This window comes from Simochromis diagramma, unplaced genomic scaffold (assembly GCF_900408965.1).
Source record: "Simochromis diagramma unplaced genomic scaffold, fSimDia1.1 OVJJ01000387.1, whole genome shotgun sequence".
NCBI classification, from domain to species: Eukaryota; Metazoa; Chordata; class Actinopteri; order Cichliformes; family Cichlidae; genus Simochromis; species Simochromis diagramma.
In genome coordinates this window covers 1,900,996-1,924,674 of record NW_024387152.1, presented here as the reverse complement: position 1 = coordinate 1,924,674, position 23,679 = coordinate 1,900,996, and the positions used below count along the sequence as shown (strand labels likewise).

The following is a 23,679-nucleotide window of genomic DNA, read 5'->3' as shown; positions in this document are numbered from 1 at the left end:
CTGCCGTCCTTTGTTCTTCCTGGTATGGGCCTGCTGGTCTGACCCCCAGATGGTCACTAGGTGGCGCTCTTGCTCTACCAAAAACCCCTTACTCTTCCCAACTTGACCGCGCTGACGTCACGTCAGTCTGGAGCATCAAGGCCACTTCCACGCAGCTATTGGTCTGAAACTCACATGACATGTCTCCGAGCATCCATAATTATGTTACTGATATTTTTGCACCCCCCTCCAAAAGATGTCAGCATCCTACTGTCATTTTTCTCCCGGAGAATCCCGTAGTTTAGACCAGTGGAACACACCAAACGATTACTGTGTTACCAAATGCAAAAATGTCATGTCCGAATAACATAGCTCCCGGTAACTTCCTCATGGATTCCTTAATGGGAGGATCATCTTCCTTCAGGGGTGACAGTTATTCCAGCAACCCCGGAATGTACATCCACTCAGCTGCAGAGTACGGATATTCAGTGATGAGAAACAGTGGGAAGGTTGGACTGTCTTCACTCTCGAAAGGAGACGAGATTCTTACTCCGGGCGGTGTGTCGCTCAGCGGCTTCCAGGATGAGGCCTACCTGTCAACACAACTGGCCACATGGACCCCAGGCTCCAAAACCTCCAGGGACGAGCAACCTGTTGCCCAGTGTTTACAACCCTGCTCGTTTCCAATGGGTAGCGTCAAAGAGGAGGCGTTTTGTTGCCTCTACCAGGATGACAGCAATAAGGGGAAACAGACAACAGAGTCAGCCACTTACATCCGGCTTGGGGACAATAGCTGCCGGCCTCAGCAAACTGCCTCCTCTTCCAGCGGATGTTTCAAGGTGTACAGCGGAGAGAGGCCGCCACAGGATGGTCGGCAGTTCCCCTCCAGTTTCTCTCTGACCCACTTGGCGACATCTGTTGAACCATCAGCAGAATCGACAATAAGTCGCAGCAAAGCGAAGGAGACAGCGAGAGAGCTTTCCAAAACAGAGGAGAGTCAGAGCAGGAAGGAAGAGAAGGCCAAGAGTGACAGCTGCACAGATATCTCGGACGGGGAATTAAAAGGTAGAATGCTAATTTACGCCCACCCCCACATCATCCCCCACCCCCAACTTTAACTTAGACACGTGCATATGTGTCAGTACAATGTGTCAATGTGTCAATACAATGCTCACGCGCACACGCAGGCGGGTTGTTGACGGTGTTACTAAAAGGATCGCACAGATGCAATAATTAATAACTTTAGTGTAGCTTTGTGTTTGATATCAGTCATATGGTCTGCATGGGGATTTGATAGCCTGGCCTAGGAGGGGGTACGGTGCTCGTGGCATTTAACACAATTCCATTAATGTGACAACGTGAGATGGGCAGTTATCATTAGAATAAACAGCCCCCCTCCCGCCGCTCTCTCTTTCATACAAGCTCTGGTTATTTATTGACAGAAGTAACAGCACCATTTCATACCTCAAAATTCTGGCATTGAGCCAGTATTAAATTGTACGGGTTGTCTCCAAAGTTTTAAACTTTTCGACCCAAATTATTGAGGATATAATAATAATAATAATAATAATAATAATAATAATAATAATAATAATAATAATAATAATAATAATAATAGACAGAGTGTAAGCTCATGAAAGGCCACTAATTTTACGGTGTACGTAAAACATTTAAATTAAAAGAACACGTTGGACGATACTTTTGCTTTTTCAGGAAAGAAAGCTGACACGTTATATTTGACAAAATATGCAGAGGTAAAATAATTCCGTAAAACCACAATCTGTTGATCGTTTTGTATTTCTAGTTATTATTATTATCATTATTAGTAGTAGTATTAGTAGTTATAGTAATAGCAGCAGCATTAGTATTAGTAGTATTAGTCGTAGTGGCACTGGTATAACACCCGTAATGAATCTTAAAGTTTTTACATATTTTTCATGAGCTTATTTAAAGTGAATTTCACCTTGTTATTTATAGATGAAGATCAACACTATGCTTTTATTTTTTTAATTTAATTGGACAATGCTGTAGGGTCTGTGTTTGTGTATATTTGGATTTGGGAGGGGGAGAGTGTGTGTGTGTGTGTGTGTGTGGGTGGGTGTGTTTGTCTGTGTGTTTGCGCGTGTTCGTGAGAATTAAATTACGGAATTAAATGTTTTGGTAATGATTAAATGTTGGGCACACAGCGACTGTTCACATTAGGGTAATTATTAAAATAATCTGCCTGTGTTTATACGTGTGTGGCGTTGGGGGAGGGGGGGCGTTATTCCCTAGAGTCTGCGAGCTAATCAAGAAATTAAGTGAGTGTGCAGAGCAGCAGTGTGATTTTTTCCGCTGCTGGTACTTCGATGCGTTGTTTCTTTGTCCTTACCCCCCCTAAATCTGGTATCATGCTGCAGAGACCGCCTCTTGTTTTAAGATGAAGCTAAAAATAAAAAAAATAAAAAATATATCTGGCTCCGGTGTGCAAAGGTAATAAAGTTTTATGGGAGTCTGAGGTCCAACATAGACAAAGGAAGTGCCTGCACACCCTCGTTTGATTCCATCTAATTATAGTTGTACATCTTACAGAAGCAATTTGCAAGCAGTAGGTGTTGTTAGAAAAGGTGCGATGCTCGATGTAGTTCATTTGTTCGAGTAAGAGCGGAGGTGAAGCACCCAGGTGAAGCTGTTCTCTTAAACTACTAATTTGGATTTCTTTGAACGGTATTGAATGTGCATTTAGAAGATGTGGGCGTGTACATAGCATCTACTGTACTGATCAACGCCTTGAAGATCTCCGCGCAAAATGTCGGGATTTGGCCGCCTGTTTTCTCACTGTCCTATTTCTCTCGGTCCGATAGATGATTTGTCCGCGGAAAAGACAACGGGAAGCTGGTTAAAAGCCAAAAGTGGAAGGAAGAAGCGCTGTCCCTACACAAAGCATCAGACGCTGGAGCTGGAAAAGGAGTTCTTGTTCAACATGTATCTGTCTCGGGAGCGCCGCCTGGAGATCAGCCGGAGTATCAACCTGACCGACAGACAGGTCAAGATCTGGTTCCAAAACAGACGCATGAAGCTCAAGAAGCTAAACAGGGAGAGCCGAGAAAGGGAACAGAGCGCAGTCTACAACTACTCCTGAACAGATATTTAACAAAAACACACGCACACACACACACAAACACACATACACACACACACACACATCATGCATCACATCCATTACATCCAAATCACGCACACAGACAGCCCAGGCAAAGATATCAACAGACATGCATGTGTCTATAAATGATACATCCAGCAATTATTTAGTGATCCTTATGTGCACACTAAGCACACGTGCACACATCGTGCCTTCCTATATGAACGATCTAAACGCTGCAACTTGCAGACCAGACCTGAGCTTTCCAGGTAAACAGTTGTAGCGACACTGGAACAGTAAGGTGCTATTAGCTTGTAATTTTAATTGAAATATAACATAAACCAAAGGAAAGGAGGAGGCGACATTCACGCAGTCTATAAATAACTAGTGGCATGTAAGCGGTTTCATTTTGCTGAGCTTCAATGAATGAAATGCCACTTGTGCTGCTGCTTCTTCCTTGGTGTGTAATGTGCATGCACGCGATGATATTAAACTATGTCATGGCGAACGATTCCAAAACAATAAAAAAGAAAGAAAGGAGGGCGAATTAGATAAAAAGCTATTTCCAACTTTGTCCTTCCCCTAGCATAGCAATGAAAATGAGAGGGAGGGAGAGACACTGCGGATGAGAGAAGGAGATCATGGCAGTTTTAATAGAAGTGAGAGACCATAACGTTGATTTAAATATTATCCAGGTGACCACAGTAAGTCAAGGTCATAAAATTCTAATGTCAGGTTCGCCCTGGAAAGCGTTGGGGGTGGATTTTATGATCTGCAAATATAATGTGCTGCAGCAGTAAAGATGCGTTTAAAGGTGTGTGTGGAGGAGGGCTAATCCACACAGCAGAGACTGCAGTGTGCAGGACCCAGCCGAGAGGCGCTGGGCTGGCAGGAGCAGGCGCCTCCACCCCGGGGATAGTGGAGCTTCATGGGCGCAGGAGATAAGGAGGATGGTGGATAAAGGGACAGCGACCGCGACGGCTCCAGTGACAATAATAACAAGCGTCACGGCAAACACGTGGATAACAAAGCGCATCTGGAAGGCGTCTACCGAAGGCAAGTGAAGGTAGGACCCGGTTTTACGTAATATTTTTATTTCCTGTTTCGGGAAGTGTGGCGCATCTGTCAGAGAAGTTTGCCTGACAGCTCATTTGGCACGCACGGTGCACGCCTGCTCGCGTCCGTAGTTTGAATGAAGTTGTTTCAGCGTGCTGCTGATTGCTACTCAGTTTCTTTCTCGAATCAGGATGCTGGTTGTTGATTGTTTTCTTTGTTTGTTTGTTTTTTGGATTAGCTCTGGAGATTTGCTGGACTGGATTTTTAAGCTATGTTTACTTAACGAATGGACTAAATTTACGCTGCGCTGACACAATAATATTTATGAATTTAGAAGAGTAGCAAAATTACATGGATGCGGTTTTTGAGACGATACAATTAAAAGTCATGGCACATCTAATGTGTCTACAGGCAGCGTAAAAAGCAGCATGATTGCAGACCACAGTGTGTATCATACTCGCCTTTTTCCTTAGTGCTGGATAGTGTTAATCCCCACTTGGCTTTTCATGCATTGTCCTTTCCATGGATATTTTTTGTAAACCCCTTTGCGCGAAGCTGAAGCGTGGTTTAGGTAGTTTCATGTTGTTGGGGTTGGCTTCCTGGCTCGGCAACAAGAAACTGCCTTGATTACGTCAGTTCGTCTTCATCAAGGGCACAATTTCCGCCGAATTACCCCCTATAGTCACACAGGTCCCCGCAAATGGCATTGTAAATGAACTGAGTTGCAATACCTTGGACAGAGACGTTTTCTTTCTTTGCTGTTATTTTTGTGGTGGGCTGTAAAACCTCCCAGAGGCTCTCAGAAGGAGAATAGGTTGTAAACAACATGGGGTAAAGTTTTAGACTGCGTAGTGGTGCATCTGTCATCACTGGCTGTCCGTTTAGGTTTCGTTGTTTCAGCTGTTTTATGATGAGATTGAAAGAGACATGGATACATAGGTGGCTGGATATGTCGCGGACTTGACTAATTAAATTATCAGAGAAATGTGTAACAGGACATTTATGCTAATGACACTTCTATGACTTCATCTGAGCTCTTTCTTCTGCTAACGCACAACTTCTTTTAAGTGTTTAAAACCAAAAGGCCGTTCAGTTCCAACTTCCAATTTGCTGGGAAGTTTTGCAGTGATAGGCTCCCTAACGTCAACACAAAAAGCTACTTTGTCATTTCCAGCAATAGCTACTGATGACTGTTTACTAGAAAACATTAGAATACACACAAACAAAAATCGCTCCGTTAGCCACATTTTGCATTGAAGATTCAAAATGTTACATTTTTAGTACAAATTCCTACAAAAATCTTTGTGTGTTTGGGTGCATTAAAGAACTTGGGTCTTTTATGTCTTTCAGTTGTGTTTCCTCTGGTTCTACTTAAATGTTTGAAACTTTATTTTGTCTTTCCACGGACCGCTATGCGGAAGAATATCCTGGGTTTTACACGGTTTCATCTGTTATGTGTTGTGGCTAAGTTTCCAAAACATAATGGGCACACATTATATCTTTATTGGAGTCGACCCGCAACACTTTCAGTGTACGTTTTTGGACTAATGGCACTTAAATTAATGAAATTATCAGAGTAACCATTCATTTCTAGCGTGAATTTAGAAATGAATGATATTTATGTTTGAATCTAAACTCACTGACGGTCACAGATAGTTGGCAAAACTTTATGTCTTGTAATAAACATTGTTTTATTATAGTGAAAATTAATGAAAGGGGAAGAAGGAAAATAGAAAAGAAACTCTCAAAAATGACTAGATATCTGTCAGGAAAGGGGTTTTAGCTTACGTCAGCGGTCAATGAAACAAAATAACTTATTGATGAAAGAGCTGCTTATTCTGCAAGCACTTTTTTTTTTTTTTTTTTTGGAAAGGCAGTCCAGTGTTTATGCTAGTCACTATCTCCCCTTGTTTTCTCAGCCCCCTCCTTGTAGCGGTAGCACCAGTGGAAGAGACAGTCTGGAATCCAAAGTCACTTTCATTCAGCTCAGTGAATGAGTGTCTCTCTTGGAATGCACCACTGACAAAGACTTTACAGCGCCGAAAACAGCCCCGAGAGCTGCACAGATTCACCCTAAAACCATATACACATAAAGTAATTTATTCCACTTTGTAGTTGCGCACAGGAACTGAAGCCTTTACACAGCCGCTTCCTTTGGGACAGCTCAAGATGTCTCACTGCTGCTGGCATGATCAGACATGAACCAAATATGCTAACAGCTTTTCTTTCTTTCTTTGTTTCCCCCTTTACCTTTTTTCTACTGTCATTTTCCACATTCATTATGTTTATTTTATGATAGAGAGGAAAATTAGCACTTCGAAATTTATTTTATTTTATTTTTACCATTTTACCAAGAAGATCGATTAGGGTTTGAATTCAGAAGGGGCGTTATCCTTCTTTCTTTGGAATGGAAAATGTGAAGACTGCTCTGTTGCCAATTTGTGCGGTGCAGGAATGACTCTTAAAATGCGCCTTTTTTGGATTTGTTGAATGACATTTAATAACTGAGAACGCTTTCCAGCCTCAGGATGGCTTATAAAGGAAAGCCTCAATAAGAATAGAATTTTTCTGTAAATAAGTGACACTCGTGGCCTTAGAAAAAGGGGGCGCGAGAGAGAAAGAGACTTACGCTGTTTTATATATTAACTGCGCGAAAAAATTCAAACTGTCACAGGCCTGCTCACCAGCACTGTAATTGATCAGCTTCAGAACTGATCACTTTACGGGCTGTTTTGACACAAAATGCGTTTGAAAGACATTTTTAAAGCTAATTTATTAGAATAAGAATGTCAGTTATTGATTCTCTGAAACACTGGCGTGCAGCGGTCATCTTGGGATTTCCATCCAATACAGGAGGAGAAATACAGATATACATTTTGTTATTGTAGTTTTTGGCCTTTCAGTGCAACTCTGTGGTCCTTAATATTCAGCGTTTGGGGCGTTATGAACACATTGTGTTAACGTTTCTTTGAATTATCTTTATGTGTAGTTTAAACAGATAACATAGCCTAGATGTCGTATTTGAACGTGACTAACTAATTTTGGAAAAGGGAAATGAGACGCGTTTATTTTGTATTTGTGTGTTTGTGTGTGTGTGTGTGTGTGTGTGTGTGTGCGCGCGCGCATGTGAGGGAGAACTTGTGATGTCTTGTGATGTCTTGTCAATTTTGCAGTAGTTATCTTGCTCTCACCATTCATTTGACAGAATAATTACTTTCAGTATCTCTGCTCTAAACAGGAAAAATAACGCGCTTCCATTCTGGCACTAAACGGGCATGTCTAATAAAAGAAAGTCATGTTCCAACGCACACCTCGTATCCATGTTTATTATCTCCCCGGACTGGTTTTGCTGATAAAAGCAGACTCAGATACAGAGTTCTGACTCACTTGACAATCAAGATGAGTCAGTTTATCTGAATAAGCATTGGGTGTAATATCAGCTTGAGTAGCCTTGCGGGTTTATAAAGATACACTTACAGAGAAATTCGTAATCTGCACACACGGCGATTTTCATGCAAGTGTACTAATGATCTTAGCTGAAGTTCCCCTTCTAATATCATCACGAGAAGCATGTTGCTGTATTCATCTACAATCATTTTTTACGGTGAAAGGTGGCTGCTGAATTAAAAACGCGGGCGCGAAGATTATTTTGACGGAGCAAACACTGATTACATGCCTGTGAGTCCGTATTAATAAGAAGCATCAGTGCACGCTTTGGTTCATGCGGCACAAATAGGCCTTTTGAGAATTGCAACAACACCTGTATTTGTGTGTATTTTTGTCCATGCGAAATGTGTGTAAGTGATACGTGTCAGAATCTGACGTACATATAGGTTGGCGGAGTTATAGTTAGTCTATTGTCATCATTGATTCAAGAAGCCGTTTTTTGGATAAATTATTTTGCATGTCAGAAGGACAAACGACTGTAGTAAAATGAAAACGTAGACTCGCTGTAATAGACAGTGTCATATATTGCATAGATTACAAATCGTTATTAGACCAATATGAGATTTTTTGAAACCTCAGATATAAAACCAACTGTGCCACAGACGACTACAAATCCCATAAACAAGCCAAACAGACGGTTCTGTATTTTTCTCCAGTTAAACTTTTACCCGTATACTTTTGATTTGTCAAGTTTCACTCTTGATTTGCTGATTTTAGAGTGCATGTGTTCAACACAAACAGTCACTTCTGCTACACGAGGTTGTGTTTCTCTATAAAATGTTACGGAACTAAAATAGGACAGTGTTTGGTCATGCAACAAAATACTGCGACAGTATATTATCAGCTGGTTCAGCTGCAAGTGTAGTTGTGCCCTGGAAGAATAGAGATTAAGGACAGACATTCAAAAAAAGAAAAAAGAAACGACAAACAACAAATGGTTTATATAAAAAGTACTTTTTATTTATAGCAAAAGAGTGAAATGGATGATGGGAGATAATTGAACAGAAGTTACTTCTCATTAATGACACATACACACACGCACACACAGAAACAAAAGCACACTTCAAAACAATAAAAATGATATTAGTGCGTTGTTGCAGACATCGATACAGGATATATTCGAATCCGTCTTTACCATCAGATTGTAATAATTGCTCATTGAGTATTATTTCATTATACTGGGAATATCTGAAATCAGCAGACTGCAAATGTTAAACCTCCAGAAAAAACAAATGAATAAAATAACTGATTAGCACATTTGGTAAATTTCTTTGTCTCGATTAACCTGTGGGTGAACAATAACTAGGCTCAGAGCTGCGCATTCATCAGCACACACCAGGACACCGTTTGGAGTTATCCGGGTTAAGGTCCGCCGTCTGGTCTTTTAAATTTCATGGTTGAATCTGAACTCAGCAGCGAGGACAAACGTAGGACTTCCTACTGCGTATATGATTTGATGCACGTTGTTTTACACCACGAAGCCAAAATGTTGAATATCGTGTCGGTTAATCAACAAATGTAAAACTGTATTTCGACTCTAGCTGATCTAGGATAATTACCGGCATCGTTTATTCCTTAGCCTGGCGCTGACAAAGGCTCGTTTTTAAACGCCAACGCTACAGATGTTGCAAATTGGGATAATTATCATTTTATTACAATCATTATTTTCGCTCTTTTTTCTTTCTTTCTTTGTTGTTAAACTCTTATTTCGTATATTTCAGTGCATGAAACTGTATTTTAGCCCAGTTTGAGATAATGTTTGCCACAGTGAAGTGTGACTTGTTCTTCCACACCACATATTTTCTCGTTTGCACATAACTGTCAGCTTTGCACGTCCCAAAATGGATTTCTTGTCTTAAAGGTTGCAATCAGTTAACCTTCTTTTTGCCAGTTCAATTCCTTTTATAAACAACTAGTGCACAGCAGAGACGATATTATCTGAAACATTAAACCTGCAGTTGCACATAAAAGAATAAATACTACATAAAACAGATTAAATAGTCCAAATACAACATATGGGCAAAATATAACAGTGTGGGTGAAAGCACACACACACACACACACACACACACACACACACACACACACACACACACACACACACACACACACACACACGCGCGCGCAGGCACATTGGAACGTGTGCAGCTTTTAGGAATTAATAATTCATCATCTATATTATCTACCTCATCCACCCTCCGCAAATGCATTATATTTTCTTCTGTATGACGCCGGTGGCTACTTTAGTTGCTCCTGTATCAACGTATAGTTGATCCTCTTCTATTTGCTGTGTCTCTGCATCTCTATTTAAGAATCAATTCTTGTTTCACTGCCTGCTAACTGACAAGCTACCCATGTGCATTGCAGGGCAAAAAACAGCAGACTCATGCCACTGGATACAACAGTAACATTACCCCTGTCATTAAAGCTTTCACAGTTAGCCTTTTAATGAACCATTTTACCTCTTCTGCTTCCAAAGTCCGCTCTGCTGTCTTCGGCCCTTCTTGTTTCATATGAATTGTTTCAGATACTCATAGTGGTGGTGGTGGTGCCGGTTTAATGTTGAGCGAGGAACTCGGATGCAGTCTTATTAACGACACGTTTATGAACAATCAAATGGTCCTCGTTAAAATTTATTGATGGGCATAAAAACATGAACGGTCACTAGCCGAATATAGCGCGCCGTAGTGGGCTGCTTGTCAAGAATCTGAATCCCCTCCTCTCCTATCTCTGCAGATCCCATTTAGGAAATGTTTGCTGTATCCTCGTTAAAACAGTGCAAACTTTATTAGTGGCGTATGCTACATCCTCGTATTTTTGATTCAGTCTCTCCAGTATCCAATCCAGCTATATCTAGCCACCGTAGAGGCTTTTTTCCTAAGAAATAAACCTCATGCCGCAGGAAACTCTAACACCTCCGCTTTATCAAACGTGCTTTAAAGCGTGGTTTGATAAAGATATAAGAGTAAACGATTCGGTAAACACTTTGCTGTAATGCTATCCCTTGCAACAGCATGGCGCTACGGTAGATTTTGCCAGACAAAGATTGATTACACCATCAAATAGTGCCTTGCTCTTAGACGTAATGTGCGCAGGTCTGTTGTGCGACTAGAGGTAGATCCACTACTAGAACTACAAATGCGTATTTTCTTCATGAAAGAACATAGTTTTTGGAATTGCCTCTGTGTCTCCGAGAAAAAATAGTAAAAGATTATATTCTTTAATCCGATTTATGTGCACTGGTATCCCAAGATAAGTGGCGCATTGATCCACTGTACAATTTTTGTGGGGGTAAATATAATCACGTGTTGGTGAGGCAGCCAATAGCAGCCAGGGAAGCGTTGAGAAATAATTACCTGCCTTGATTGTTCTATGGCTAGATAAAAAAAAGTACACATACACTCCATATAATAATCGGATGCATGTAAAAGAGTCGGTGAAGCTTCGACATGTCGACCACGGGTCCCATAAGTAATTATTATGTGGACTCCTTGATCAACCATGAAAACGACGATGTCCTTACTGCAACTCGTTTTTCGGCGCCCGGTTCGCACCCAGCCGGTCCTCGTCCGACGTCGCTAGTACCGGAGTGTGCTGACTATCCTTCCTGCAGCTTCGCACCCAAGCCACCCGTCTTCTCCACCTCCTGGGCCCCTGTACACTCCCAGTCATCAGTGGTTTACCATCCATACAGTCACCAACCTCACTTAGGCACAGACTCGAGATATGTGCGGTCATGGCTGGAGCCGATATCAGGCGCCGTGCCTTTCCATGGCTATCCGGGGAACAACAGGCACTACGGGCTGAAGCCCGATGCATTTCAAGAACACAGAGCCGGCGAGTGTCTCGGCTCCAGCGGACGGACCTACACGGATTATCTGTACTGCTCATCCACTGACACGCGAGACAAGGCGCAGCAGAATCTCCCCTCTCCAGAGTCGGAGCTCATGGCTTCAGGAAAACATAAAGATGAGAAACCGGAGCTAGATCCGAGTAAGTTCAAGCGCCTATACGATCTTTTTACAGCCGGTGGGTGTTTTGTTTTTGGGTTAGCTTTAAATATGCTTTTGCTCAGAGCCATTTGAACGTCCTGCTTAAAAGTAAAATTATAAACTGCTACATTCTTCCTTTCAGCTCAGCTCTGAATCGCTTCTTGCTATAGGGAGCAAGCTTTAGGAACTATAAAAGACAAATGCTTCTCGGCTAATATTGGGGCAATAAAACCAGACGGGGTTGTTAACATGGACTCAAACCTACAGGAAGACGTTGAAATTGGGAGGATGTTGCATAAGCTTAAAACACATGCAAGGTGTTCTAAAGTGAACGGCCTAAACTCACTTGAGAATCCATATTCGTCATATGGTGCATTGTTACGACTTTATGTTGACCCCGTGCTATTAAAGATGGCACAGCAAACCCTGTAAGCCGAATTTAAGTCCTGTATTGTTAGATGGGCCCTTCCTGTGTGGAAAAGCCACATTCTGGCTCTGTTTGACCCCCAGATGGAATAAAAGGAAATAAAAACGGTTCTCACATAGTGAAGAGATTACATACATGTGTATGGATGCATATGACTATCTGCTCTCTTCTCTGGGTCCAAAACAAATTCACATGACTCTTTTTTTCAGACAACTTGAGGAATGTAGGGACATACTCGAGGACTTTCACCACGGACCTGTAAAGGCTTGAACCACGGGCCATTTTATGGGCCAATAAAGTGAATAAGCGCATTGAGTATTTTACGACGGTGTTACTCACAAGTTAAGGGGACAAGGAAGCAAATCAGTGGAGGCTTGGAAAGTGTAAGACTGAGAATCTTTCCTTAAAATGTTAACTGGCAGTTTAGCTTTAACGACGTACACCCAAACTTGTGTGTGCCTTGGCACTGTTTTCAGTTTGTTGCACTTTCTGATGAGTCCACAGATTTCCTATAAATCCTCATTCAATTTATTTTTTTAAAGGCCGAACAGTTAATGCTGATGTCATCTGTTTCACAATTTAGCTTTATATTGTTATTCTGTCTTTATTATTGTTGTTGTTTGTATTTGCAGATAATCCTGTGGCAAATTGGATACACGCCCGCTCCACAAGGAAGAAGCGATGTCCTTACACAAAGTACCAGACTCTCGAACTGGAAAAGGAGTTTCTGTTCAATATGTACCTTACAAGAGACCGCCGATACGAGGTCGCCAGAGTGCTGAATCTGACTGAGAGGCAGGTCAAAATCTGGTTTCAGAACCGGAGAATGAAGATGAAGAAGATGAACAAAGAAAAGACCGACAGCAAAGACCAATAATGTGGACTACAGTGACAAAACAACCAACAATAACCACTAGTCTAATGGACAGCACAGATGTACCAAAACACACGACAAGCGCCCCTCTCCTCCTTATATTTATCACTTTTGTTGGATTTTTTTGTATTAACCTTAACTTCCAGACTGTTTGATGCCGAATATTATTTTTTAGTGTACATTTATGTGTCGAGCGTTTAAGTAGGAAAAAAAGAAAGAAAAAAGAAAACGGAAAACTTCTAAGGAGAGAATTACACTTTGCTTTCACTTCGAGATATGTGGTTTTGTAAAAGAAATTAAAGAAGCGCAGTTTGGATACGCTTAAACTGTCCGGAGAAAGAGAATACTTGAATTCCTTTGAATTTCACAAAAACCATAATTTATGCTGTGAATGTTTTCTTTCATGTTTATTTTCTTTGTACGCTGTTGTGCAGGTGTAGTATTTTGTACAGCAACATCTGCGGTCGACATGTCTGTCTTGTATTTTTGTGATAGCTGTAGCTGTATTTGTGCACATTTTCTTTCTCCTTTTTTTGACTGTAGCCTACGAGTTTAATTATAGAGTGTAGATATAGACCTCTGCAAATATAACCATAATCCCAAGCTCTTGTTTTCTGTGTTTATTGTGGCTTTGCAGACTGTGTATTTGCGATCGGATTTAGCAGACTACACGGCTGTACAGGGGAATCCAAAACAGTATTACCCCGTACTAGAAAATAAGTAAATGGATACAAAAATTTCTGAAATTCAAAACAACAGGAAAACGGACCCAACCAAAACTACAAACGCAAAAGACGGTTCATTTATTAATAAAAGTTCCTTCACATTTTTTAGTACGCACTGTTTTGGCCGCTGAGTGTGCCCCCATTACATTAAAGGCCTAATTGAGCTCTGCTATTACAAATAATGGCGATATAGAAAGTTTGGCGTAGCCTATTTAAGGTTTTACTGGGACAACATTGTTTTAATTTTGCTTGGCATCGCTTTGCACTTGTGTCTTAATTACAGCTTCTTAGTCGCAAACATTCACATTCATACCGTTTTATACGTTATCCATTTTAGGAGAGTAAGTAGACCTGAAAAAAACTCTCAACGCAGAATTGATTATGTTTTATATCAATAACAAAATACATAGTATTCTTTTTTTTATATAAAATTCTCCCAAAAGCACGTCTCTTTAAGGTTTTAAAATGTACCAAAACATTTTAAATGCTGGCTTAAAAAAGGTGATCCTTTTTAAATTGTTCATATAATATTCTTATAGGGACAGAGATGAATGCACGAGGTTTTTACCATATTTATTTCTTTATTAGGTCAATGCCCTATATGAGTTGAAAGTAGCCCATCAACCACATTTGTGCAGTTTCCGAAAGAGTACTAAAAAAAAACATTAACCACCAATTAGACACAATTTCTAACTAAATGTTAATTGCATTGCCAGGCTCATTGGCGATCAGATAATCTGAGACCAGATTTGAAAAGTTTCGTTTTAAGCGAGAGACAGTTTCCCATGTCTCGCATTTGTTTCCTGGGATAGACCTAAATTGCCTTTTTGTGGTGGCAAACAATACGGGCAGGATGCTGTAATTTCAAAGCCCAATCCAGTGCATTTCCGCTCTGCTTGGACAAAAATGCCAGTTTTACAGCCCCTGTTGGAGCTCGGCTGTTTGTCTCAAATGCAGACCAACAAAGCAAACTCGACTAACTGGCTAGACGTCTGGGCTAAATTACTTTATGGTTTTAATGGACGCTGGTGGTGGACTCGTTCAAAGGAGAAGCATGCGCACTGTTCTGGGGACTTTTGCCTGACTGGGCCAGCCGCAAAACCCCCTGCACTTCATCATATGAGTCGTCTATTAGTCTACAATTAGATGGGAAAAGTCAATAACCATTGTGCATAAATGTGAGTGCTGCAGAGCGCTATTATCTCTTGTATAAAAGTGATCAGCTGCCACGACAGGAAACGACAGCACAGCAACTATTTCAAGTCTACAGACAAGCAAGACGAAGACAGAAGGCGCGTGTTTTATAGATTCCACAGTAATTAACTGCTTTAACTTTATTTAAAGAAAAATACAGGGTGCACACATCCTCTATACATTCAACCCTTTCTGGCCACATAGCAGTTGTCGCTGATTGGTGGAGTTATTCAGGTTTAATGACACATTTCGACACTAGATGACGCTGTAGGTCCACGTTTTGAGGAGTGTGTCTGCGTTGAAGAGCTTTTTTACAGCTCTGTGGCTTGGCTGAAGAGTGAAGAGTAACCTATCGATGACAAAATGACAGATATGGCCACCAACCACATTTTGTGTAATAGGCCACAGAACAGCAATCCGGAATGGAGCCAGCTGGTTGTTGTGCTGGCCAAACAATCTGTGCAAATATAGTATTCTTTTTTTCACTTCAGAAAAAAAGATTATGCTTTTGTTATTTACTCGTTTTTTTTTGTAGCTTCTTTCATTGTCTGTGGATTCACGAGTTAATACGGCTGTTTTGTGGGTGGTAGTTGTGTGCTCAATTCTAAAAACGCAAAATCATATCTGCAATATACATGCAGTACATGTTCATAGCCTTTTACAAAAACTTAATTAAGCATAATACATAATAATGCATAATCTGTGTGTGTTTTTTTATATTTGCTGCCTCTGCTTTTCAAGCTGTAAATTCAAACCAGACTGAGACACTTTATTAAAAAAAGTATTTAAACAATCCACAATTAATAAAGAGCCGAAAATCACATTCAGCCAGAGACTCCTTTATTAGCAGTTTTTAAACAGTTGCATCTGTAACATAAAATCAGTGCAATAAATAAATGGCAACAAAGCAACACATCGATAACAAAATAAGCAAAAGCATAAACCGCTGCATCAATAATAATAACAATAATGATAACAATAATAATGATAATAATAATAATGATAATAATAATATGTCCAGTAAAGAAAGGGCTACCTGTACCATTTTAGTCCTCAGTCCGTGTCGGTTGTAACGTCTGTACCAACAATTCAAATTCTCCAACAAGTGATTGGCAATCTGCATATTTATAGAGTGTGAAAGGTCTATAAATTCGTCCAGTGCGCCTTTCATATTTTACGATGATGTGTAGAAACCGTCAGTAACCCCACAAAAACCCACACAGGCATAGAGACCACGCGAGTACTGAGCTGGGAATCGTGCGAGTTGATTGCACCTAAACATTCAATGTTAAATTTTATGAACTCCCCCGTGTGAGATTTACTGCCCATCCTCGTCGGTTTTACGGGGTCAGTAAATGGCACCTATAGCATTCATAGGTCGTGTTTATATTTGCGTGCATCGGTGCTTTGGAGCGCCTGGCGGAAATCTGTCGCCTTGGCCTCTACACGGTTTTGCATCGAGGAATGTTTTGTCTTCAATTCGGTGTTTTGCTCGGGGGACTGAATAGCTCCGAATCTGTGTTGTTTTTATTTTTTAATACCGTTTTAATGCTGTTGATAAACTCCCAAATATCATCCCGACCCAATGGAGCCCAAGAAAGGCCAACTGTTTTCTGGGAACTTGTATATAACCTTCAGGGCATGATAGAAAAAAATAAAATAAAAATACCTCATCACAGCAGCTTAATCCGCTTAGAAAGAGGGGAAATCCTCCCTGCTTTAAACACCTCATAACCCCCATACAAAGAAGCAAAAACTATAAATTCAGACTACACAGGAAATGTATCATGCTTCATCGTCTTTATATCGTAACCATTTCACAACTGAATTGTTCAGCTTGTAAGAAAGGTTTTTTTGTGTGATAAACTTAACATTGATCATATTTACAGCCTCTTAGATTGTTGGTTATGATTAGTGAAGCCTTTCTCAAGGTGGATATACGTAGGGCCCACGTCTGACCGGTCATGGAAAGATGAAGGGGTGGGGGGGGAGTGAGGTTGGAGGAGGGTGAGGGAGCCTGTGGTGGGGGTGGTTGGGTGGGAATCTAAAAAAAGGAAAAAGAAAGAAAAGAGCAGCGCCTGTGACTGTGCCGGTCGAGCGAGCCAGCTGTAACCTTAGCTAACATACATCCAAAGCACATGCCATGAGCCGGGTTTGAGACTACAAAACCTGGAAAAAAAACCCACTCACGACTGCGAGGAGAAATCCGATGAGAGGAACGGCTCAGAGAGAGTGAGCTGCCGTAGATTGTCCAAAGGGGCAGCGTTTCTCCTAGTTCCGGTTTGTCTGCTTGTGTGCGCTGTGCGAGTTGGGACCCTAAACAAAAGGCTGCCATCATCCTAAAGGAGATATTCTGCTGCGAGAGAGCCCGTCTGCTTGATGCTAACTAAACATGAGCTCCTATTTTGTTAACCCTCTTTTTTCTAAATACAAAGGCAGCGAGTCACTGGAGCCAACTTACTACGACTGCAGGTTTCCACAAAGCGTTGCCCGCAGCCACACGCTAGTTTACGGACCCGGAGCAGCCGCACCGGGCTTTCAGCACCCATCCCATCATGTGCAGGACTTTTTTCACCACGGGACCACGGGGATCTCCAACCCCGGATACCAGCAAAACCCCTGCGCTTTGGCTTGCCACGGAGACGCAACGAAATTTTATGGATATGAAGCCCTTCCAAGGCAAACGCTTTATGGTACCCAACAAGACGCAAGCCTAGCGCAATACCCAGACTGTAAATCGTCGAGCAGCTCTAACCCCGGAGAAGGACAAGGCCACTTAAATCAAAACTCCTCTCCCAGTCTTATGTTTCCTTGGATGAGACCCCACGGTCAGAATCATACAAATTTTTCCTATTCTTTCAGTGTTGCCGTGTGGTGCGCGCGTGTCACTGTGTATCCGCCTGTCTGTGTGTGTGTGTGTGTGTATGTGTGTGTGATTGTGCATGTGTGCTAAATACGTAGGGTGTACAAGAGTATGTCTCTAAACTATAAAACGAAATAAGTCAGAGAACATGATGGGGCACATAGAACCTGAAGTGCAGGCTGCTGTTACTCTGCAGCACATGCCCATACAGGGCTGAATGGTTGCTTTCCAAAGTGCCTTTAAACGCTGAATTGCTGATTACAGCCACATGACACGCTCTTTGAAGTCAATTATCGTTCACATAAGATATTTCACAAACTCTAATAGTGCTATGAGAATGGATGGATAAGTCGTAGTCTAAAATACGATAATACCATGCACACTAGCAGCATGCAGAGTGACAGGGGGGTTAGCTAAAACACAACATACCACGATTATCCAGAATCCGGGTTTTAGAGTTTTGGGGGTAATTTGACCCACAGGCCCACTGTAGGCTCAGACACATACAGCCATAATCATAAGGGCTTTGTAGATATTACCCCTTCCATTCATGGATCTCTCTGTCCAGGCTATAAGGCTACTTTAGCTCCACACAGGTGTGCGCTTCATTTTTCATTTCTGCTCAGAGACATGCATCCCAATATTGTCCCCAACTTTATCTCTGTCTTCTCATACTTTTACCTACCTAGTTATTGTCCTCCTGTATGAGTATGAATGAAAATGTCAGTCAAGTTTATATGAGCTCTGCTGCAAGAGGAAACAGTGTAGTTTCTGTAAACACCCCTCCCAATCTGACATGGAGGAGTATATAGATTTTGTTCGTAGAGTTTTAACATCATTAAATTGATGGGGGATCTAGGGCAATTTTACCTTCATGTACAGATTAAAAATTGAACTTCAAAGTAATAATACTATATCCTACTCCACTAACTCTTGGGGGATGTGGTTGTAAAGTTGCATCAGACCTGCAGAATGAACTGTAAATGAAGCAGACATGTGTGTAAATTATTATTACTTTGAAGACATTTATTTACAGATCCCAAGCAAACTACGGACTCTATTGTGGGTGGTATGTGTGTACACTGATATATGTTCCTGCTAATGGAAAATCTAACTTACCCAGCTTAACACTGCAAGAAGACATCTACTCGCTCTTTCTTTTCATTGAGTGTGATCTGGCATGTGTGAGAGCTGAAATGGGTTAGTGATTGTGCAGAGGAAATGAGTAAATTCAGAAAGAATTATCAGCCATCTGAATGTCTTTATGGGAAAATCGTGGTGAGCCCTGTTAACCTCTGGCTTTATTTCATATTTCAAGCCCCAGGAAGACGGAATGGGAGGCAAACCTACAGTCGCTACCAAACTCTTGAACTGGAGAAGGAGTTTCTGTTCAACCCTTACCTGACCCGTAAGAGAAGGATCGAGGTGTCTCACGCCCTGAGCCTCACCGAGCGACAGGTGAAAATTTGGTTTCAGAACAGAAGGATGAAGTGGAAAAAAGAGAACAACAAAGACAAGTTTCCGGGTCAAAGAGGAGAGGCCGAAGCCGAGGCCGAAGAAGAGGGGAACGAGGACGGTGAAGGGGAAGAGGCAGAAGAGAAAGAAGCGGAAGAGAAAGAAGAGACCAAGGAGTGATTTTATGGTCCTTTTATGGTTATATGGGTGAAAAAGAGGAAAAAAAGGAGAGGTCCCATAAACAGACGAAGAGTCACAAGGAGGCAGAGAGCGTCAACTTTATGACCACCCTTCTATTTTGTCAAGAGGGATCAGGAATCCCACCAATATTGCTGTCATAAATAGACAAAATTCTCCATTCTTTCGTTTATCCTAACATGATGCGCATTACCATTTGGATTTTTCTGTAGAGGCTACAAACGCTTGTAGCGTTGTTTTTTTTCCATAGAACTCTGGCCATTGTTTTAAAAAATAAGGGAGGGTAAATTAAAACGCATGTTGGATGGAAAATGGCTTAGCTATTTTTTACAAATTTGCTTTTAATAATAATTGTATCAAAAACGTAGCCAAATAAGATCAAAACATGACCAACGCCGACCTGTGTTGTAAATAGATTATAGCCTACATAAAAAAAGACATCACTTCAAAGTAGCCTTTCTGAAATTGTAAAAACAAATGTAGGCCTATAACTTAGTAGTAAGTGTTAAAACATCATCGCAACAGTTGCATTGGCTAGCAGCCTCTGTATAAACCACAAGTTTTATTATTATAATTGTTACTGTTACTGTTTTACTCGTTTTCATGTGACAGCCATTAGCTCCTCAGACATCTTTCTCTAGGATTACCAGGGAAATGCAATCGTTTGGAATCCTTTGATGCTACCTAAACCTGGGGAAATTGCAATAGAGATTTCTGAATATAGAGATTTCATATGGTTTTAATTTTAAAGTGTTCTATATCGACCTTATATTATTAAGTTATGTATGTAGCATTTACCCAACAAACAGTATACACTTGTTGAAGACAATTTGCGAGTCTTGGGAAGACACTTAGCTCAAAGCCAAGTAAACACTTTTGAGATTGTACCACAGCACTACCTAAAAACTCAGAGCTTTGCCTTTGCAGAATTTATATTCCACATTTATGGCATCGCTCTGATTTGATCGCAAGCTATTTCCCCAACAACTAAAACTGCCTATAACGCACATGTACTGTGTATGATAACAACAGCTACAATTACAACGATTTTAAAGTAAGGGAATTTTTATTTTAATGTGCTGGTGATATAGCGTAGTTGTTTTGCACTGAATATAATCTTTATGTACGTCTTGTTATATATTGATGTTAACAATATGCTCGTTTTCTGGTGTTTCTCCTGTGAAAGACGGAATTGTGTGTCCCCGCCATTGTTGATGTAAAATCACGAATAAACAAGATGGCTCACTATCATTTCTGGTTTTATTAAGACTGTGCACTCTGTTGTTAGAACAAACATCATCACCACCCTTTCTCCGTGTACACAAAACAAATGCAATGCAGACATAGGTGAAGTGAAAATATGCAGGGTAGTATTTTCTTTTTTACACACTGTAAAGAGTTCAATATGAACCCCTGTTTTTATGCACGGACAACAATAAGTAGATAACGTGCAACAGAAAAGCCCCCTGAATAATTCAAAACTGATGATTTGATGATGCCTCGATTTTCAGCCTGTGCACCCAAAAAGTGCTTCGGCAGGAGGGAAGATAGTGCAGAAGCCTCCTGAATAAAGTTTTCCCAATTTAAACTTTCAGAACAGTTCGATTAAAAAAGCGCCAGACACGCGTTTGCGGATGTATCCCTTTACCTTTTAAGGAAAGACAGCGAATCCCATTCACAGCAGGCCTACTCTCCAAAGCCTGAGTCGTATTTGATTCATCCTCTTAATAAGAAACTTCCTCTCTTCGGGGAGGACACGAAGCTTTCCTTAATGAATCTCGGGATGACTGATTGCTGTTTGAGAGATGAGATGAGCAAACATTTGACGTGCTATGTTAATAATCAAACAAAGTAATGGCAGAGCTTGAGGGAGGCTTTATCTGTCAGAGGCCATACATTTGCAAGGTGTTGCGTGAATCTTGTGTCCAGACAATCCGCCGGAAAAGCACCAGAGCGCTGAAATCAAAGCGAACGGGGGAGGCCAAGTGCAGGTAACAGGTAACATCTCTCTTCGGCAGTCCAGCTGGTTTTCATGATGACGGGTTGTAATAGACAGAGGACGTGAGCAGACAACGTGAAATCTGAGTAACACACTCAAGTAGGACTAAACTGCGATAAGTATCAAACGGTACACCAATGTGGGTCTCTGAACGTGCTGTTAACGGGGTAAAATACCAGTACTTGCTCTATCATATTAGCCCTCAACAGAAATTTGAACCCTCTTTTTCAAAACATGAAATTCGACCTCACCCTTCTCTCGGTTTGATTCCCTCCTCACCCTCCTTTTTTTAACCGGATCTGAATTTTTCAAATTGAGAACAGAATGATTTTCAACATATTGTTTCTTTAAAAAAAAAAAAGCATTTATTGCAAGTTTAATGCAATATTAGACGTAATTTCAAAGTAAATAATAGTAGTAAATACACCATAACATGACCCAGGACTTGAATAATTTAGCTGCCGAATTTCAGCGTTAGGCAGCTAAATTATTCAAAGTCTGTTGCTTTTTATTTGCTCACTTATAAACGGTTCAAATAAGCTTCAGTGCATATATGGAACATTGTGGATACATCACAATGCAATGCCAAGGAGTAAGTGTTAGGAGATTTTATAATGTGTAGTTAAAAAGTGTCCATATTGAAATGTGCGATTGAAACTATTTATATTTAAGCCCACACTCGTAATTGGAAAATTATCCTCATCTAAGAATTCTTTTGTAAAGAAAAGGAAAAAACAAAAAACGAACTAACCTCTTGTTGTGCTTCAGACCTCTTTTATTTTAACAAAATGAATTAATAAATATAAATAAATAGTATTAAAGGGTAACAACATAACACAGCCTAACGAAGGAAGACAGAACGAAAGCAGTGTTCATGGCTTTTTATGCGAACATTATTCGCAAAAACGCAAACTTATCCACATTAACTGGAAACTTATTTTTCAATCAAACATTACCATTTCATCTCAATCCAGACTGAGACCAAAAGCTGTCGGAGTCTTTCACGTCTCCTCTTTTTATGGCTTTCCCCCTAACAGTGACTTTTTCTCTCTCTCGGATCAAACAGTGTTGCGCCAAAGCGCAACCTTTTCATTCAGGGTGTTTATTTCTCTGTTTACGTGCGCTTTGTCTCTAGAAAATTTCCGGAAGTGTCCCTTAGTCACAGCTATCCAGCATCCCGCATTACCCCTTTGTGTGAATGTGTGTGTGTGTGTGTGTGTGTGTGTGTGTGTTTCTGTGTGTGTGTGTGTGTGTGTGTAGTTTTAACAGAGGGTTGACATTACCAATAAAGTTAAGTGTACCTGCTGTAAACTTTATTGGCGGTGGTAAAGACGCGGCTCGGCCTGCATCTTTTGTGTGCCTCAGCTCCGTGTGGCGATGACGGCCTGCAAGGACAAGATGCACCACTCAAACTAGTAAGTGAGGGAAATTTTGTTGGTTATTTAGCTTGTAAAAAATGCGCTTTACTCGTCATCAAACGACATATCAGGTGATTATTTCAAGGCGAAGCCAGAGGACTTCCTGTAAAAGGATTTACGAGATACAAAGCTGCGTGTTAGTGTTAAATTAAATAATACGTCTGCTGTTGTTCTCTTCATCTCGATCCGTGTCTCTCTGTTATTACGCAAGTATTAGGATACAGTATATTTGCTGAAGGTCAAGAAAAAAACACCTAACCTCCTAACTTTTTATGCGTGAGGAATTTTACGCGCAACGATTAGATATTTTGTTTTCTTTCTGCGTGTGCTGATGTTAGCTTTCGTTAAAAGTTTGCACAACATTTGCAGTGTATGTATATTTCTTTTCATAAGAGAGTGTTCTCTTTTCAAGCTCAAATCTCAACTGCTTTTTAAAATGTATATTTTGTTACAAATGACTTGCAGCAGGCATAATTTTTGATATTATGCTTGCACCTGGTGTGTCTGCGTATTTGATATTGGATGTGAGGTGCAGACTATCCTGACATCTGTTTGCTTCCGTATGAGAAGCACAGGCCCTTATATGGAAGTAGAGTTTAGCCTAATTGAAGTTTAATTAGTTGCGTCTCCGTCGCTTTCTGTCCTTTTCTAACTCCCCTACCTCGCCTTCGCACTCACACACTTTTATTTCCTCGTTCCCAACTTGTCTGGGGGACATCTTGGCATACAGCTCATCCACCAGGGGAACTGTCATATTTTGACACATGTCTGATATGTGACATATGGGGAATTTCGCTGTCATGTATTATATTATTGGTGGTTTAGTTTTGTTCAATCGAAAAAAAGAAGAAGAAAAAAGAGAGGAAAGACAAGATGGGTGCAAACATTCCTGGTTGTTAAAAGGAGAAATTTACAGCTGAGTAATAAAAGT

At 40.8% G+C, this 23,679-nt stretch overlaps 3 protein-coding genes across 9 annotated transcripts in view; all 3 read left to right on the top strand.

Annotated features, from left to right (window-relative positions):
• LOC120743805 (homeobox protein Hox-C10a-like) overlaps nucleotides 1–23,679 on the top strand; it is a 54,700-nt gene continuing 31,021 nt past the window's right edge. For 6 of the 7 annotated variants that reach the window (XM_040047689.1, XM_040047690.1, XM_040047695.1 and 3 more), the window contains exons 1-2: nucleotides 1–1,044; nucleotides 2,823–4,166. In XM_040047689.1, coding sequence (XP_039903623.1) covers nucleotides 330–1,044; nucleotides 2,823–3,100 — 993 coding nt within the window. In that variant the 5' untranslated portion in view covers nucleotides 1–329 and the 3' untranslated portion in view covers nucleotides 3,101–4,166. Of the gene's footprint in view, nucleotides 1,045–2,822; nucleotides 4,167–12,654; nucleotides 12,763–23,679 lie in introns of those variants that run through there. The other variant, XM_040047694.1, reaches the window with a different exon arrangement.
• On the top strand, nucleotides 9,724–13,501 carry hoxc9a (homeobox C9a). Its single transcript, XM_040047700.1, has 2 exons — nucleotides 9,724–11,596; nucleotides 12,655–13,501. Exons 1-2 carry the CDS (start codon nucleotides 11,053–11,055, stop codon nucleotides 12,897–12,899), a joined length of 789 nt encoding a protein of 262 aa, XP_039903634.1. The 5' UTR covers nucleotides 9,724–11,052; the 3' UTR covers nucleotides 12,900–13,501.
• Nucleotides 16,885–21,679, top strand: hoxc8a (homeobox C8a). Its single transcript, XM_040047702.1, has 2 exons — nucleotides 16,885–17,643; nucleotides 18,997–21,679. Exons 1-2 carry the CDS (start codon nucleotides 17,208–17,210, stop codon nucleotides 19,311–19,313), a joined length of 753 nt encoding a protein of 250 aa, XP_039903636.1. The 5' UTR covers nucleotides 16,885–17,207; the 3' UTR covers nucleotides 19,314–21,679.